Genomic DNA, 19723 nt, shown 5'->3' with positions numbered 1-19723 from the left:
TTTGTCAACACAGTAATTACTGAGCAGAGCTCAGTAATGTAGATATAATTATTTGTATTTGCCATTTTTACGTCCGTCTGATGTTTTGAGGAGGTTTTGTTGTTTTTATAAAGTCCTGTGGAAAATAAACCACATTTGCAGAAGAATTCTGAGGATTAGTCTGGGCAAACAGTTTTACTCTGCTCATTACCACGAAGATACTTTTCCTTGTCAGTCATCAAGTATTTGCTTTAACATCTCTAATGTTTTTGTTTCTCAGTTGAAACTGTTACATTTTCTGTGACAATGACTCATCCCTCTATAGCTAGAGTGAAATTCCAGGTAAGCATTAAACATTATCCTTTGCTCACAATAGTTAAGTGTGTGCTTTTAGAGTGCTTTCCTAGGATTTTAGAGCACTTTATGACCATTCATTCATTAATCCTCATCAAAGAAAGCTGAAGAAAATAAAACATAGACCATCTTATTCTCAGAGAGTCTGATTATTTTAAACATTAAAGCTCACTCAAAATTCCATGCACGTAAGGCGCTCCAGCGCTTGGTTGGCATTGTATCCTATTACAGGAAAGCCATCACACAGTGTACTTTGGTGTTTGCAGGATATTTTTTTTTCCTGCAGCGTTACAGTAAAAATAGAATATGATGGAAGCAGTCTAAAAAGTAATTGCAGAAATACACGGGCAACTGCTCTTGAGGTGTGGTGTTGAAATACACACTTTACCTGCTTATTTACAAGTTGCACGAGCTGTACAGTAGCTCTGTAGTCGGGAGTTGCAAGCAGACTGGTCCCTGCTGGGATGGAGCCCTTTTCACTCTGATTCTGGATGTGTTCCTATAGCAACAGCCTACCTATATCACTATAGATAATAATGTAGTAATACCTTATTTTCATGTGCGTAATCCAGTCTCATGATTTTTTAAAGACTTTAGTCCCTGAAAAAAATTACACAGGTATTCAGCATCTTCAAGTAATCCACAGCAAATTCCAGTTAGAGGCAGAAAGGCAGTTGAGGAAATAGAAACTGTAGGAATTGGAGGCAGAAGGTGTAAAGGGGAGAGGAGCCTGCTGGGGTAAATGTCCCTGTTTAATACCCACTCAATATGTTCCCTTAACACTTACAGAAACATTTAAGAAGTTCTCTGCAGCCTTCCACTTACAGTATGAAAACTATTTTTTCACTGTTTGAATAATTTCTGGTGTCTGATTCCAGTGTTTATGCATGTTACCCCTGTCTTCATGGGCCATTATTGCTTTGTCCTAAAATAAGAACCATATAAACACCCTGGACTAGAACCTACACTTCAAAAAAATATTTTTTTCTGTAAGCATTCGGTTCTTTGCCTCCATTTCCCTCATGGAAAAGCCTTCACTGGATTTTTTACTTGAGACTTGGACATTTCTGTTAACGGTTTACTTTTCACACATGATGCTACTGTGTATTTTTTCCCTCTGGGCTAACATCTGTGCCTTTGAATTCTTCTAGATTAGAAGTCAGTTATTTCCTTTCCAGTGATTTAGAAGAGAGGAAAATTAATGTATTTGTATATATTTTTTACAGGTGGAAATAAATAGGCCCCTTAGGTAAAAACACAGCATTCCAGGCTGTGATGTACAGTGTGTTAATGTATTTGAGGGCAAATGCACTGAATTATAACAAAATAAAAGCTTTTCTTGGTAACTGCTACCCCTATTGCTCTCAAACGAGATTTGTTCAAAACTGCATAGAAGAACTTTCTGAATATGATTGCATTCCTATGATCACCAAGCAGATGACATTCATTCAGGAATATCCCAGAAACACAAAATCTGTAATACAGGTTTCCCCTAATCTTATTATTGCAAACCTACCTTCTCTTAACAGCTCTGCGTTTTGGTATTACAAGAATTACTTTTCGCATTCAGGACGGACGTGCACCAAGACCAAAATCCTATTGCTAGAAATCTAAATTTTGCATAGCTGAGGTTATAAAAGCTTCAGAAAGCAGAAGGATTGCTCAGTTTCATTTCTCAGGAAGCTGGCTATATTTCAGAAAAATAAAATTCTGGAAGACAAAGCATCATTAATACCTCTGTCCATTTGTTCGGAAAAGCTTATACTTGTTAAGTATAGAATTTCTGAGTGGTTTTTTTTAATCCAATTTTATAATGTAAATAATAGAAACTTGTCTATTAATAGATTATTTGTCAGAGGTAGCCCTTTTAAACAGGTGAAAAGAAAGGAGAGGAAACATTGCTTAGTGGTGACCGCTATTTCAGGATTGTACTTCTAATTCTAGCACTGACTCACTATAGCCTTGGAAAGTTGCAGCGCTTTTGTTCTAGAAAATACTAAGTAAAGAAAGGAGCCATTCTGTTCTAATAGCAAACATCCATTTTATTGTAACACTGCCTGGAGTTCATTTACAGGAAAAATCCAATGCCTTTGTTCTTTTTCTCCATGCAGCGAAGTCGTCTTGCCACTAAGTATTTCCAGTTCTAGTCCTGCATCTTCCAGTACTACTTCCCTTATTTGCAGTTATCAAAATATTAGTTATCCAGATATCTAGAGTTACTCATACTGGTTTCTGAAAAGAGATTACTCAATGACATGGGCAGAATAAAGGGAATGTTTCTCAAATGGAGGAGTATGGGGAAAAATTGAGGGGAAAGATGCTCCTTCCCCTACATCTTCAGCAGGCTATTGGGTGATAGCAAAATTAATCAGGCTAACACAGAAATCTTACAGTATCTGAGAAAACTAATATATTGATGATAGCTTTTACTAGAAACCCAGGCTGTCACTTTTGTAGCCACACTTCTCTCCAGGTACAGCTGTTCCCACTTCCTCTACAGTTTTAAGTGGGGGATTGACACTTCATGCCTGAGGGACTGGTTTCACCTAGGTAGAATCTGCATTAGTTTTGTCCTGAGATTTAATTCCTTAACTGCTGTATTTTCATTTCATGCCTTTATCAGGAAGATAAACTTTTTAATCAGAAACTTTTAGCTAGCATTTTTAGAATTAGCCAGCTCCATAGGTGAAGCTGTGCCCATTTTCGCAAGTTTCACTTTTTCGTATGTTATTCTGGTTAGTAGGCTGGATTCTTTAACAGCCACATATCAGATGCTTCTCTTTCATAGCTGCAAAATACTTGATGATAAATTTATTTTTTAGTGAAACTCTTGCCCAGCCTATGCTTATTCCTCATGCTGTCAGGAATTTGTGCTTCAAGCCAAACCCGCTCAGGTTCTCCAATACTGACGTTTCATTTCACAGGATGGTACTTTGATCTGAGATGGGTACCACTACGGCAGTGGCCTCTTGAGATTTTTGGAAGTAGAAGGCCATCTCATTACCCCGAGTAATCCTTTGTTGTCTTGTGACAGTTCTCTGCACATAAAAATACTGTCACAAAAATGTGTGGTTTGTTTAAATTTAACATATAACTACAGCATCCCTCTCTTCACAGCATTCCAGAGGACTGCCTAGAAGGTGGCCAATGTATTTTAAGTAAATAAAGATGACCAGATATTCATTAGTGTTCAGTAGCCACAAGTCCCTTTGATGCAAGCGAAGCAGCTGGGGTTACTATCAGTGACCTTCTATAGAAACATCAGAATATGGAATTAGAAGTTTTATTGTAGGTATTTGAGTTTGAAAACATCAAGTGTGTCCCTGAAGAATGCCTGGTCTGGGAGGAAGCTCCAAGTGTGTCACAATACCTCAAAGTGTTCAGATTTCTGGAAGAGTATCTAACAAAAAGAAGGAGCACCACCTTTCTTTACAGTTTTTTACAGGATTTTACAGTTTTTAACAACTTATGTTTGTATTTGAGTGTTCTCTGGCTTCGCTCTGATGTCTAGTGATCCAATTAAAATTGGAATAGCCATTGTTGTAAATTTCACTGGGGCTTGGCTTGAGTTTTACCTGAACTTCTTCGGTAATTGTAGTAAACAATGCAAACTGCAAGTCTTCTGGTATCTACAGAATGTGACAGGGATTTGTAGACTGTCACTGATCAATACTGGGGTTTGCTGCCATGTCTATGTAAAATGTTAGGTCAGGTAAGGCTGCATAGCTAATGATGAGTAAAAACAAAGTAGATAAATGGCTTGAAAGGAAAATGCTGTGTGTTGTGTGTGTATATGTGCACATATAAAATCTGCTTCAAAAGAGACTTGTTAGAACTGAACAAGTCTGAGCGAGAATTAATGGCTCACACCTGGGAATAAGAGGTGAATTCTCAAGTATCCAGGTTTAGTAACTGCCACACCTGTCCTATATTCCCAAAAGCATAAATGAGGTCTGCAAGGATTTAGATAGCTTAGCTTCTGAATGCACAGCGCCATGGCTCTTCTCCAAGGCATCATCAGTCACCGCATGAAAATCCCCACCCAAAATTACTAGGGCATTATTTGTCACGGGGTATACTCTAGTGAAGAACTTTACCTTATTCATATGATATCAAGAAGAGTAAATAGTTTTAGGGATTATTTTTATCCAGACTTCAAAATGGTTCTTCAGAACAGAAGCCTAAAATAAAAACCCTCCCAAAAAAGCAAATTGGAGAGGCATAGCTCCGTTTCTTCTTCAGTCTCATGGTGTTGGGAGATTGAGGACACAAACTTCTTTCTTATCAATGGCTTTATTATTCCCTGCAACCTATGTGACCTCTGAAATGCCAGAAAAAGTTCAGTGAACAGCCACTTAAAAAGGAAAAAGAAACTGAGAGCTTGTCACCCGGCAGGGGACAGTCCACATGATTGTTTACTCTGCCTCACTTCTGTTCATGGAGGTGAATAGAAAATTAGTTATTTATGCCTGCATCGTCCAAAATCTGTGGAAGGACAATCTGAGGAAGTGTATTGGCAATTACAGCATGCTGTCATTCACCTCCTGCTACTAACATCTAGGAGGATTTTGTGCTAGATAATCGGTGACAGTGACACTTTTGTCAGGCAAGTGGGGTCTATCTCTTGTCCCCAACAGAAAAGAAGTGCTTACCTCAACAGCGCCATCCTCCTTCCAGAAAGTTGATTCTCTGCATTTGGTGCGTTAACTGGTTTTTCTTCTTCTGCCTCCTGCAATGGAAGCAAATTCCAAAGAAACAGTGGGGCACAGCTCTCTGCCCTTTGGCTCTGTGTACTTTCTAACATACTATAGACATCCAGAAGAACAAAGCAATGACACACTTGCGGGCACCTAAATATCTCTGTCACAGTGAATTTAACAGACACAGTCTAGCATTAGGTTTCCATTTAATATAAACGCTGCAGCCAAACTTGAAGAAAAAGCCACTTTGGTAGCATGTCCCAGGCAAAACAATGTCACTGGAGAAGGACTCATCTGATTTTCTTACCTCTCAGCAGTAACTAGATCAGATTTTCCCTCTGATAGTCAGGAGAAGTTTTATGCTCCCTGCATCATTAGCATGTCCTTTGAGGTCATGTTTCTGCATCTCACTGGCCTTAAAAACCAACTCAGCAAACCTCTGTACAGAGGAAACTCTCCTTGTTCCAAGTTGTTTAGCCATCATGTGGGGTTTTCCTGCATCAGGCATGATTTATTTGGTCAGGAGTTCTTTCACAATTCAGATACCAGCTGAAATTATCAGGAATTTTACCCGAGGAAACAATTCAGGATCGGCAATATTACAACAAAGTTGATGTTGGTAGCTTAGAGGGGAACAGCCTGTCTGTGAAAATATGGGACAGAAAAGAGTAACATGCAAAGGAAAAGTTGATGGGAACACAGAACACTTCAAAACAAATTGAACCTGCTCTGTAGACTCCCAGTGCTGCATGTGCCCTGGCAATCGATATAATGCCAGCAGCCACTTGGCAGAGACTGAGACTTACTCTGCCAAAGCATGGTGGCTTCCCTGAAGACTGTTTCTCTGCATACCCAATATTTGCTGAATATGCACATTCCAAAGAGGACTTTACCAAGGTGTACACAATCATAGAAACCTTCAAAACACACAGTGACTGTGGTAAAAGTCACAATCATTTGTCCAGGGTTTTGAAGCCCTCCTCCAGGGAGCAGAGGCATTGCTTTGAAGTCACCCACAGTCCTGGTGGAAACATGGTTTGGCAGCTGGAGAAAAGGATTTTGCTTACCAGAAAATGAAACTCTTTGAGGTATGTTGTTTATGTGTACCTGCCTTCACCTCACGTCCATCCTCTCTTTCCTCTTGTGTAATGCCCTTTGACGTTAAGGGACTCGGCAGGTGGGACAACACTGAGGAGTGGTGTTTTCCCTCCTACAAACAAAATGAAGATAGGATGAGTGCACACAGGTGCATGTGTACTCCTAGCAGGAATATGCACATAGGCAGCCAGTCCCAGAGAACTCCAGCTATGGGAGACTACCTTACTGCTAATGAGCTAACATAGGATGTTGTGCTCACCAGTGCCATAAATAACTGGAAAGCCTTGGGCACAAATGCCAACGCCTTAAGCACAAAAAGTTCATAACAAAATATTTCATTTGTGTGAACACTGTCTTAATGTAGGGACATTTATTCAATGATAGCGTATGGCATCAGGGGATAATACTGCGGCATATTCTGAAACAGTCTATATGTCTTCGGCTTTCATCATGTGAAGGCATGCTACTTGTGGCCATAAGTTTAGTGAGAGTTCACAGACAGCCCTCAGATACTTCATGCTATAGCAGCATTGGTAGCTGAGCTATGGGAGAACTGAGGAGTGTGCATGCTTTCACTATCTCATCTCTCTGAGTGTTTTTAAACAGAGTTCTAGAAAGTTTTTCAGTAGGCTTAAAATTTGATATGTCACATGTTCTGATACTCTACCGTCAGATGGATTTTTTAAACCCTGACCAAAATATGTAGACCCAAGGACTTAGAAGTATTTCAGTGCTGCAAGGGAGATTTGACTGAATAGCTCTGAGCCCGCTGAAACAAATAGGCAAGGGGCACTGGGGAAAAGTCTGGCTTCCTGAAGACTGAGTTTGCAGGTGATGTGTCGGAAGATCTGAGCTCTGCCTGCAGCATTTCCCACTGTTGGAACATTTAGCCTTTCCTTATAATAAGGACACAGATATTCAGGGTTTGATTCTCTTCCATAAAATACAGGCAGCAATTTTTGCATATCCAGTAGAATCAGCAGCTGAGCTTGCACAAGGGGCAGCTATAGTTAGGACACCCACATTGCCTTGCATTTTCATAAAAAAGAAGGAAACAGGAGCCTCAAACTTTTATCAATGACATGCTGAGCTGGGTAAGTGATGTTTATCTCAGCTTATTAATAAAGGAGAAAAGTAATTCCCATGTGGTCTAGACCCTACCATAGATGCAAATGATCTCTTCAAGACTTAAGTTAAATGTAAATGATCCATAAGCCCTGCACTTAGTTATATAAATACTTCCATCTCCTAAGCCTTTCTGTAAGGCCCCAGAACATTCATGCTAGTGTGGAATAGCCCCCTTTTTAATGGAAAATACTGGCCCACTATCAGCTGTACTGTCTTATCCAACCTAAATACCAGCTGTGTTGGCTGTGGTAACTGTCAGCAATTGTTTCTCTGACAGGGAGCAACAGTGCCGAGTTATGCTCTTCTGTCCTCTTTTGGCAGCCAGACTGCAGACAACCAGCAGGGATTCATCCTCACCATGCTATGGGTCCTGTGGCATGCAGGTTTTTAAATCATCATCTTCCTTCTAAAATGTATTTTAGTAAAATAAAATCCAGTACTGCAGCACCCAGCACTAAAACACATTTTGCATGAATTCTTTTCAGAATTGTGCAACTCATGTAATTAAAAATCTGGAATTTTTGCCTGCTTTTAAAGAATACAGGAGTTATTTTTCTAAAATTAAATTTTACTTTGCCATGTTAAATTTCACTTTGTGTTATATTTACCACATTTATGTCATAAATGTGAACAGTTTGTGCTGCTTATATTCCCCATTAATAGAATGTTGGGGTTTGTTAGGGAATGTAGGATTTATGCTCATATTAACATATTGCATGTAATTTGCATAAAATTAGCATCTAGTTTAATTGTTTAGGCCTGAAAGACTTATTCAGAGTGAATAATTTAGACTCCAAAAACTTATTCCCATTTCCTATCTTTAATTACAGCAGTAGAAGGAAAAAAGTAGACATTTTTGCAATATGGGAACCCAATTCATAGCTGGTCCATATTTTACTTAGAAACGCAAGTAGTTTGCAAGGACTTTTTCTCTGGAATTAGAAACCTCTCAGCCCTGGGCGCGTGCTGAATTATTAGCTTTGATTATACTAGCTCTACTATTAACTATATGGCCATGTAAGTCACATGACATTGTTACTACCTCCTAGCTGTAGGGCAGCACTTTTTCAGCATTGCTTTATGAGGACTGAGATACCAGAACATCTTGCAAACAGCCTAGCGTTGTCACCGGCTTTTTACTTTCTGAAATACTATTGCAAACAAAATATCATTTTTATGCTTCCATAAAATGAATGAAAAAGATGATGGCTTCTTTTAAAAGTCTTCTGACTTTATTCATAGGAATTCTGATAATATTTCTTTAAAGCACTCTGTAGCTCAGCTGTCAGCTGCCTTTAAAAACTAAGCAGAAGGAATAGTTTGTTCCAAGGATCATTACTTGAGGTAGCCAGTCCTGTTTCCTCTAAAACTTTGGAATGTCCTTGTAACCTCTCAACTTCAGTTTCTAGATTTTTATGGGACTGTGATCCTTTCAGGAAAAACCTACTGATCATTAGACTCACCTGGTTTGTGATTAACTCTTATTGCATGTAAGATAAAGACCTGTATTACCTAAAGCATAAGATTCCAGTTTGAACAGAAAAATGGAAATCCAAAGGTCTTGTGGAACTCATGCAGTGGTGAGTAATGTCTCCTTATTTTTATGACCAGAACTGGCATGCTGAATGTTACTGTGTGCAACCTCTCTTTCTATGAAGGCTTAGAAGGCAGAATAGGTGTTACCTCAGCAAGCAGGAGTGCCAGGTCCTTTCACTGGGTGTTCTCCCGTGACCTTTGGAATCCCTGCAGGGAATGACAGGCCATTTCTCACGTCATCCACCAGTGATTGCAGGAGAGCCAGTGCTGACCCATCAGCCTGCTGCATGGTCAGTCTTGAGGTGAAATCGCTCTGTGGCAGGGTCAACGTGCTGCAGACGGGAACTTCAGCATCTTATGCCAGTTCGTAAGTGTAAGCTGCCTCTTAAGTCTCATCTTTATGCAGTAGTTATTCTTAGGAAAGCCAGGGAAATTCTGATGCCAGAAGTATTGCTATTATTAGCTTGAAACTGATAACAAAACTACAATCATTTTCAAGCTGAGATTGCCTCTGACTTGTTTCCTTCCTCTGTGAGTCTGTTGTTCCCCAGTGCTGGCGGTTGCTTTGATCACGGTTTGGATTCGTTGGTGATGTCACCAAGTGACTCTAAGAACTTTGCAGAGCTTCCTTGTGACTCCCTTCCCTCTTGCTGCCTTTGACATTTTTCATTTAGTAGGCCAAGTCCTGCTTAGATTACTCATGCCAGTAATCCCTGGGCTGGCAGTGGGATAATTAGAGAAAGCTGAGTTTAGCTCAACAGGGAGGTCAAATTCTCAGATACAAGGCAGCATCCACACTGAACAGTAAAAGTGCTTTCTATTAGTATGGAGTCAATATTTATAAAAACTGCCATTTTAAAATATGAGTCAAGTGTGGCCCCGAACCTTTCTGTGACTGAAGTCAAACACTTTATGACACTAATAAAAGAAGGGTTGCTCCAAACATGTATTATCTTCATATTTCCAGGTCTTAGTCCTTAATTTCATAGATACTCTGAGCATCGAATATTTGCAGGCTGGGAATCAAAAACTATGAGCCACTGGATAATGAGGCTATCCCATTGTCCAAGCTGTGAATCACACAATAGCTTCAATGTAGAAGTGTATAAAGCTCACCAAATCCTTGAGTTCTCTGAGAGGCCCCATGCAGTTCTCATCCCACTGAAGCCTGCCATGGATTCACCAATGTGTGTTCATCTGTGGAACAACAGCATGAGGCATTCATATCCGTATTATACTACAGAATGTAACTTTTTACCACATTTTTACTCTTTAGTTAATTTTGATCCGTGTAACAATCTCCCCTAAAAGGCAGTAAAGTTGATTTGACAGAATGTGTCATGTACTAAAATACATAATTAAGAAATGGCATGATTCTATTTTTATAAACTGGTCTTCCTCTTCATTTCCACTTCCATTGCCCTCACTTTTCGTATCTTGTTCTTCTGATTGTAAATTCTTTGTGTAGCAAAGGGTCTTTTTCTATACTTCTGGAAAGTACCTAACATATTTTGGCATTTCCATAATATAAAGCTTTTTATTTTATTTTTGCAGATACTTCCAGATTAATCTCCACAGTGCAAACAAAAACTACTTAGAAAGAATGATGAAGACTTAGCCATGTTGTGCCATCTTTTTGAAAGTCTTTTGAGGTCAGCAAAAAGTAACATCTAAGTCAGTGGCAAGTTTCCTCATTACTTAAGTAATTAAAACATTCCCAAAATGTATTAGCCCATCTTTGTAAATGTACCTTCCAAAAACCAGATGATTTGGGATTGACTATACATGGTCTCTTACACATTGCCAAAGTTATGCTTACCCCAATAAACTACCTTTTGCATTAAAAGAACAGGTATGAATAATGTTACAGGCATGACTACATTAATATTTTCAAAGGATTAATGCAAAGTCAGAACACATGTATAATAGACAAACAAGGGTATTTCTTGTTGTGTGATTCAGTGTTACACTGCAGTGTTCACACAGGCGTGCTCTGGAACACTTACCAAGATACATGCGTAGCCTTAGCTGCTACTTTAGTTAGTATTGTAAATCAGTATTTTTAGGAGGAGCTGATAATCACAGTACGCTTTGGGTATCAGAGTGAATTATTCATACAGTTGAGGGGATCCTATTGCTCTAACTAGCAGGATTTTGTTAAATGGTGATGCTAACTGAGGTGTGCGGTCCAGCTGACTTTAGGCATGACAGGACTATGGAGACCCTGTTATTTTGGTATCTAGTTTTAGGTGTAGTTCAGGACATTGAGATTTGTGAGCCTAAGTTCCCTGCATAGCTCATGTAGGCACGTTGAGAGCATCTACATTAAATGCCTGAAGTTGGTGTCACCTGTGTGCAAACACAGGTACAAGCTATGTTCCAGAGTTCTGGATTTACAAGGAGGTTAAATCTCTGTTTTTGGATTACATCTTGGATGATGCCATGAGAAGTAGCCAGCTATATTCTAAGAGTTATAATCTTCAGAGAGTATTTTGAGAACACTCTGCCTCTAAAAGCAGAGTTGGGAACAGAGTTTGGAGTATCATAACTACCGTATTACTATTCTGCTGCATGATTTGTTTGCCAGCTAAGGGGCTGCACCAGTTCCTACTAAGATTAATCAGAGTCTGCAATTCAGTAGACATGGAGTAGGGGCTAGAAAAAAAATATACAATGGCAAAAAGCAAAAAGAAGAAAGTGACATTTTCTTGGCAGTTCGCATCAGAAAAAATTTATTTCAAGATAAAAGTTAGCTTAACTTTTTCCTTAAAAATAATTAAAATTAGCAAGGAAGTGTATGAAAAATAGCGTTTCATTTGTAGGGAAGCAGTAGTCAAACTTTTGCATGCTCATTGGTTGTGATATTAGCTCAAGACATAGGAGAGATTAAATTCTCAGCTTTGCTACTAATTTCTTGTGTGGCCTTGGCAAGTCATTCCATCTCCCAGCTCTCCAGCTGTGAAATACAGAGTAACAACACTGCTCCACCGCCCAGGGAGATGTAAGCATGAATGAATTAAAGACCATGAGCTATTCATGATGAGAGAAACCACTGAAGTTTGTAAGGTAGACAGAAGATTGGAAAGTAAATTCAGGTGTGAAAGAAGGGAGGTTATTGTTTAGTCTGAGGTAAAACACTAGAGAAAGAATGGATGATTTGTGGATAGGCCAAATATTGAGCAAAGGGAGAATTGATGCATACCAGTAGAACTGTAAACATGATTCGGGAAAGTCTTGAGGCAAGGGTGATGGCCTAAGACTGCAGAAGAAAACAGTATGGTGAGAGGTGAGGAGCAATACTATCACATCCTTTTTTTGTGGTATTTCAACTGTGTGTTTTTCGGAACAGAACTGAATCCTGTATCTGAAAAGCATTCAGAATATTCTGGGCACCATGAATATGGTCAGTGAAATATGGTCTTAACTATAAAAGAGGAACTATGTATGTAATGGCTCATTAACCATGCAAAATTGTGAATGGATAAACCGCTTACAACTTCCCAGACTAATTGTACATGATTACAGGTGACAAGTTGGAAACAGATTGGGTTATGAGCACCATTTAAATGGAGGTGAGCAGTAATCAGGCAAATGGAAGTGAAGAGATGCTCCCAGTCAGCTAGCTCAGTAACTGCAAAGGACTGAGCTCTCAGGAGAGGAGCCAGAAATCAGTAGAGCACAAGGACAGCAAAGGTTGAGGACATGGTAATAGAGACCCTGAAGATAAGTGGAATGATATGAAAAGGGAAGAGGAAGATAGCATTGATTTGAGTCGGTTCACCTTGGAGTTGTAAATCGTGTTTCTCCAAAGGAGAAAAGCTGTAATGATAAGTAATTAAATCATCTGTCATTGGACCAAACTGCACATCAAAAATGGTAATCAGTCACCAGCTGCCTTGCCCAGCTGAAGGGAAGGTCCTCATTGACTTGTCATACCATGCTGCATACTGATCTACCAGCCTCCAAGGCTTTGGCACATAAAGCCTTTTCCTTTGAAAACTGTCATGTGTGGCAGCTTTTATGTGCAGTATCATGTTTCCCCTCCCTGGGGCAGAAAACACAGGAGAGGGGAGAGTTTGTGTTTCATTACACCACAAGAAGTAAGTTGGTAGATTGCCTGCTCTTTATTTGCATAGGAAACTACTGCCACTCCATCCCTGCCTACTCCCCAGTGCACTCGGGGCACAGCACTACACCCAGCTGAGGATGGTGTCCCCTCATCACTTCCAGGACAGCTGTACCATCCTTTCTGCTCCACAGTGCCTATTCCTGCCCTAGCCAAATCTGTCTCCTTTCTCCCCCACCCCTTCTGCAGGTGGGAGAGAGGTTGGGCCATGCTGGCATTCACCGCAAGAAGTTTTGCGTGCAGATAGGACATTCTGGAGCATTGTCAGTAGCAATGAAATATTCTAGTTTAACAAGGTAGTAAAATAAATGTGTAATAGCACTCTGATTCTGAACGGGGCTGCCACATGCCATGTTCTGTGTATACTTCTGAGCTGTTAGGTCTGAAAGCAGAGTACTGTACTGCCCTTGCAGCCTTCAAAGCCAGCCTGCATCCTGTAGTCAGGTAAGCCATTTCGCAGCCCATGGGAGTCAAAGGCCTGAGAACAGCACAGGATCTGAGTTCAGGTGAAATCAAGAGGCTTCAGTGTTCCAGTGCAATAAAAACTCTTAACAGTCACAAAATTCACTTTCATAAAGCAAATATTTACATTCCTCCACTATTACATTTTTCTATTCAGTTTCCTTCCACACTAGAAGAAATCAGCACAGCTGACTTTGTATAAATGACTTCTGGTGCTGTTTTGAATTGTGGAGCACTCCTGTCCTCCCCTAGCTTTGAGACAGTGAGATCTGCTTTGAGATGGAAGAATAGCACCCTCAAGAGTTGACAGCCATGCTGCTTCAGGGATCCATAGTATGCAACAAGACATCTTTCCTCTTTCTGTTAACTCCCCAGCACATGTAACTGAAGCAACAAGAACAACACTTTTCTCTTTACATTAGATTTGAAATATTTGATATCAGCCACTGTTGATATGAATATGGAAATAAGCATTTGTGCTTGCCTGAGGGATGATCAGCTTCTAAACACTTTGCCTTCAGAGAAGGAGGGACAATAAAATGATGAAGAATTGTCTTATCTAAGCCTGGGAACCCCGTTTTATACCATATTAGGACAATTTGAACAGGAATTTATGTTTTTGTGTAAAAAGATTATTTAAACGTTCTTACCTGAGATAAAAGGGGTCTATGTAAAAAAAAAAAATACTGAGCAAACCAGTCCTTAAATTGCGGGGACTTGTTCGTTAATTACAGTAATTAGGAATGGAATCTAATCCTAAACTTTCTGATTTACTTTGAATTTCTTTTAATATGTGGTTAGGCCTTAATTTCAGAATGATTATAAAATGTGAGAGCGTTTTAAGACTACAGAGGCGTAGGTATCATTATTAAATGACAAACTTAGTTATATGCTTCTGCTGTTTCATGCAGCACTGACCTTTTATTCTGAAAGTCCGTGGCCTATTCCTGTTTCTGCTGACTTCAGAGTCGGATAAGGCCCTTCGAAAACTCCAAGTATAAACTTCTCACCAGCTACTATTCCAGATGATATTTCTCCCAGCAGGCAAAAAGTCCAGCTCTGGGTTTGTTCATTTTCTGGGAGTGGGTTCACTTGAGTAGAACAAGCAGAATTTAGACAGCCAGGTACAGTACTCTCTACTCCAAAGCATCCTAAACTTGCTCCTGTCACAGACTTGAGCCTCTGTATTGTGGCTTTATTCAGAGTTCTTCTTGCTAGTGTTTTGGTTGTTTAGGCAGTGCTACAGCCCCCCGTGGACCACCAAAGCACCTCTGTGAGGCACTGCTGTTGTGTTGAAGCCAACACATGTAACTTTAGAAAATACTGACTGTATATAAAAAGAATTTAGGATTGATTTTTTTTCTGTTGATAGTGAAAGGTGAAAAGTATATTCTATAGTATGTAAATTAATATGTCTCCCTGCTGTAATTAGAGAATCCATTCTCCTGAGAGGATACTAGAGTGCAAAAGCGAACTGACTCTGCTGATTTCACATATGCATTGTGTGATAAAAAAAACATGGGTTCCTGGTACATTGTCATTTTGTTTCTTGTTCAAGTCTTTGTCAATTATTTTTATTGCAAGGAATCTGTCAAACCCTTTCTAAGCAAGGAATTTACTGTCACAAATCTATGTTTTACTAGAACACCCAGAATTAAGAATTGCAGCAATATTTTTCCTCTCCAGCCATTGCTATGTTTGAATTATTTCCTCTCCAAATCTTCCCGTAGCAATTTTAAGCCTGCACCTGCTCCAACGGCCTTGACTTGCCCCTTCTTTATGCCAGTTTCAAAGGGACTTTCTGGGCTTCCTAAAGCACACCTGGGAGGTATGCAAGAGAGGATAGATACATCTGTTCTGCAGGCTACGAGGGATCGCAGCAGCAAGAAACCGTCTGCATCCTCACCCCTCCCGAGCTGAAGCTTGAAACGGGGGCTCCTGGGAGGGCTGCGGCGTTACGCAGGAGCTGCTGTTAGGGACATACCCTGCTTCCCTGGGAGAGTCGCGGTGGCTGAGACAGGCAGCTCCCCTCTCCAGTCCCGCGGTGCGGGAAGGCTCGATCGCCTGGAAGCGGAGGCCGGGAAGGCCAACAGCGCCTGCAGGGCGGCTGCGGCCGCGGGGCCAGGCACCCGTCCGGGCTGCCGGGCTCCTGCGGGGCTGCGCGCCGGGAGCAGAGCCGGCTCCGTCCCGGGGGAAGGCCGAGAGTCGCTCCGCGCCGGCACCGCTCGAGATTGCTGTATGTGCGCTTTGGCCGATCTGGAATTAAATTTACCTGCTGTATTCGTGCGGGGGGTGAGGGGGGATACCCGCGCGTCTATCCCGCCCTTCCTGCGGCCGGCGGCACCGGGGCCGCTGGCCCGCGGGTGCCCGGCTCGGGCTGTCCCATCCCGTCCCGTCCCCGGAGGGCAGCTACTCCGGGCTTGACGGCGCGACAGTAAGCACGGAGCGTAGCAGGGCAGCCCAGCCGCTCGCCGCGCAGAGAGGAGCTGAGGTGCCCCTGCTGCCCCCCGAGGTCTCCGCCCCTGCCCGCTGGGCGCCATCCCCGGACGGGTCCTAGCGCCGCTCGGGGCCGGGCGCCGCCGGTCCCGCCATGACCGGGCGAGCCCCGCCGGTGAAGCCGGGCCGCGGTGGGATGCGGCGCGGCCCGCCCCGCTCGCCCGCTCCGAGCCCGCCCGGCGACGGGGTGCTGCCGGCAGGTAGCCACGGCCGGTGAGGCAGCGCCTTGGGTCCCGCAGGCAAAAACGGAGGGGCGGCTATTCCCGACTGGGCAAATATTTGCGAGGTCGCACGGATGATGGTGAGCTGTGAGACTTTCCCCGCAGCGCGGACTGGGGCCGCCGGGCGCAGGGGTGGGAGCGGGCGGTGGAAGCGCATCAGCCGTCTCCGGCCGCTCTGCCCCGCCGAGCGGCCCCGGACAAGGAGCGCGCAAAGTACCCGCGCCCTTTCCCCGGGCCTCGTATCTTGTCGGCGGCGGACGCAGCTCAGCGCCCTGCGCCCCCCGCGCTCGGGGCAGCGGCGGCGGTGAGCCGGGGCGAGAGGGCCGCTCTCCCTGCGGGCAGGCGGCTCTGCCCTGTCGGGGCGCTAAGACCCGGCTGCGCGGTGGTCAAAGGTTCCCAGCAGGAATTGTTGGACACTAGAGGGCGATCCCTGGCCCTGCTGCGGGGGTGTATATATACAGCACGCAGGACGGAGGCAACCCATTAGCAACAGGGCAGGCAGGCAGGGAGAGGGGCTCGGGCGGGCTGGGGCGGGGGACGGGCTGCGGGCGCGCCGCGCCGTGCCGCGCCGCGGTGCCGTTCGCCTCCGAGGGCCGGGGTGCCGCGGGCTTGGTAGAGCCGCCCCGTCCGAAACCTGGATTGCAGGAGCCATTCACCATGCCCGGCAGACTGTAGGTGCTTCATGGAGCAAGCCAACTTCTACGAGGTCGATTCCCGGCCCCCGATGAGTAGCGGCCAGCACCACCAGCTCCAGACTCCCCTGCCCGGCAGCGCCTACAGCTACAGAGAGGCTCCCTCGGCGGCGGCACCTGCTCCGGGCGGCGCGGAGCTCGGCGACATCTGCGAGAACGAGAACTCCATCGACATCAGCGCCTACATCGACCCCGCCGCCTTCAACGACGAGTTCCTGGCCGACCTCTTCCAGCACAGCAAGCAGCAGGAGAAAGCCAAGGCCATCCTGGCCGGGGATTTCGACTTCCACAGCATGCATGGGGCCGGCGCCGCCGCCTCGGCGCCGGGGCACCAGCAGCAGCACCACCAGCAGCCGCTCTTCGGCTGCGTGGCCGGCTACATGGACGGCAAGCTCGACCCCCTCTACGAGCGCATCGCCGCGCCCGGCTTGCGGCCGCTGGTGATTAAGCAGGAGCCCCGCGAGGAGGAGGAGGTCAAGTCGGCGGCCCTGTCGGCCCTCTACCCCCACCACGCTCCGCAGCAGCACCCGTCCCACCTGCAGTACCAAATCGCCCACTGCGCCCAGACCACCATGCACCTCCAGCCCGGGCACCCCACGCCGCCCCCCACGCCTGTGCCCAGCCCGCACCACCCGCACCACCCGCACCCCCCCGGCGGCCTGCCCGCCGCCGGCGCCCTCAAGATGATGCCCGCGGACCACCGGAGCAAATCGAAAAAGACAGTCGACAAGAACAGCAACGAGTACCGGGTGCGGCGGGAGCGCAACAACATCGCGGTGCGCAAGAGCCGGGACAAGGCCAAGCAGCGCAACGTGGAGACGCAGCAGAAGGTGCTGGAGCTCACCACCGACAACGAGCGGCTGCGCAAGCGGGTGGAGCAGCTCACCCGGGAGCTGGAGACTCTGCGGGGCATCTTCAGGCAGCTGCCCGAGAGCTCGCTGGTGAAGGCGATGGGCAGCTGCGCCTAGCGCCGCGCCGGGACTGGCGGGGCGGCCGCGCCCGTTACCGGCCTGCCCTCGCTCACCTATAGATACTATACGTACCGGAGCTCGGCGATCTCAGATTGTTTCGGGGGGGGAGGGCGGGGAGGGGGCTGGGGTTTTTGTTTTGTTTTGTTTGGTTGGTGTTTTTTTTTTTTTTAACAATTAACGACCAATACAAGATGCCAGGCAGCTGTAGTATTAAAAGGTTTGTGCCTTAGGGATAACACACGAATAAGCTGAAAACATGGTGGGTTTTATAAGGAGAAAGGAGAGGGGAAGGAGGACATTCAAAAGCCCACGTGTCTACACAGGGTAAATAATAATAATAATAATAATAATAAAGCACACATAGCAATCCAGATGTGCCTTAAAAGCTGGCTGCAGGAGCTCTGGGGTGCTGGCCAGGCCTCCCCCGAGCTGGCTTGTGGTGCAGCAGGCAGGGGCAGCTGCGGGGAGGTGGCAAGGAGAGGGCTGAGGCTGAGCGACGTGCAGCGCCAGACGCCCGTTTGGAGCACTGTGTGGGGCAGCTGCCGGACTGCTGCCAAAATTGTGCCAGCCTGGCTTAGCTGCCTCTGCCGAGCCCTGTCCCTGCCTTGGCTGGGAGCAGGGCAGGGGCCACCGCCACTGCGGGACCAATGGACAGCCTGGGACTGACGGAGCAGCAGCTCGCGAGGGAGCGTGGTGAGCTCTCTCCATCAAAAGGAAGAGCAGCAGTGTCTTGTACTGTATGTCACGACGTGGCGAAGCACAAATGAATAAATACCTATCGATGCGGGTATTTACTATGAACTTGCAGTGTATTTTGCTTTATTCCAGGACATTTAGCTCCTCTTCAAGTCTCTGTCTGTCTCATGTAATGTGAAAGCCTTTCCGTGTATACTAGCTACACTTTATTTTTATTGCATTACTTAGATCTTTGCCATCACACGACTTTCTTATCTGGTGACAGAGACTATGCCCTTGCCCTTGTGCTGCAACGTTATTTTATTATTTGTGTGGATGAGTGAGTGTGAGTGTGTGTCGTGTCGACTTCTTCACGTCGTCTTGGGCTGGCTGCTGCCTCCCGACCCTGAGGCAGGGGTTCCCGGGAGGCGGCGCAGGATGCCTGCAGTGGGGTGAGGAGGCTCGTCCTTGGTGCTGGAGCACCTTTGGACTCTGGAGCTTCTCCCAGGGTGAGAGAAAAATAAGCAAACAAAGAGCCTCCCCCCACTTCCAGGGAGCATTGGTCACCACGTGGAGCATTTCTTCCTCACGTCATAGCTGCGCAAGAGGTTGTCCAGTTGCAATAGTCGTGATGGGAGAGGAGAACAAGGTGGAGACGTGAAGCTGTTTGGACGTGTGACAGCAGGAGTGCAGTGCTGGTGGTGTGTGCATGCATGTGCCATGTGTGTACATGGTGTGTATGGGTATGTATACACGTATATATATGCACACACATTGGTGGGGTTTTTGGAAATTAGGAAGGGGGGAACTGCATATAAAGTTTGTCGGAAGTCCTGGTTACAATCATAAATAAACAGCATATATTCTACCATAACCATTCGCCTCTGTGTGTTTCCAGTTCTTTTTCTGTGGCAGGAGTGCGAAAGCCCTTCTCCTCCCGTGGACCACATGTCCCGCTCCCCTGCCAGGACTGGTGACCCAAACGCCTCGGTGGAGCGCAACTCCCTCGTTTTCGCCCCAGAGAAATAAATACACGGTTGCCTTTAAGAGAACGGCAATTTCCTAAATAGTTGTGGTGTCAGATGTGCGCCTGTGAGTCACCCTCCGCTTAACCCTTCCACCCGTGCCGCGGCTGGGCCGGGGGCTCGTCCCGCCCGCGACGGGCCCGCCGCCTCCCCGCGACGGCCTTCGGGAGGCGGTGAGAGGCAGCCGGGAGGGGCGAGGGCGGCGTCCCGGCGACGAGGCCGCGCAGCCCACCCGCAGCGCGGGCTCGGGGCCCTACCGC

General features: G+C 45.2%; 1 protein-coding gene and 1 long non-coding RNA gene across 3 annotated transcripts; one reads left to right on the top strand and one right to left on the bottom strand.

Annotated features, from left to right (window-relative positions):
* Window positions 1-2224: 2224 nt before the first annotated feature.
* LOC135314790 (uncharacterized) lies at window positions 2225-15722 on the bottom strand. Of its 2 annotated transcripts, XR_010374281.1 has the most exons (5): window positions 15656-15722; window positions 14302-14474; window positions 8943-9992; window positions 6101-6243; window positions 2225-5062 (listed from the first exon to the last, which is right to left on the bottom strand). It is a non-coding gene; the product is annotated as an uncharacterized LOC135314790 (long non-coding RNA). The 2 variants fall into 2 exon arrangements; XR_010374282.1 differs by lacking the exon at window positions 14302-14474.
* Window positions 15723-16575: 853 nt separating this feature from the next.
* Window positions 16576-19312, top strand: CEBPA (CCAAT enhancer binding protein alpha). Its single transcript, XM_064459554.1, has one exon. It carries the CDS (start codon window positions 16783-16785, stop codon window positions 17758-17760), a length of 978 nt encoding a protein of 325 aa, XP_064315624.1. The 5' UTR covers window positions 16576-16782; the 3' UTR covers window positions 17761-19312.
* Window positions 19313-19723: the final 411 nt, after the last annotated feature.

Source organism: Phalacrocorax carbo, chromosome 8 (genome assembly GCF_963921805.1).
Source record: "Phalacrocorax carbo chromosome 8, bPhaCar2.1, whole genome shotgun sequence".
Lineage (NCBI taxonomy): Eukaryota > Metazoa > Chordata > Aves > Suliformes > Phalacrocoracidae > Phalacrocorax > Phalacrocorax carbo.
This window is presented reverse-complemented; position numbering and strand designations above follow the sequence as displayed.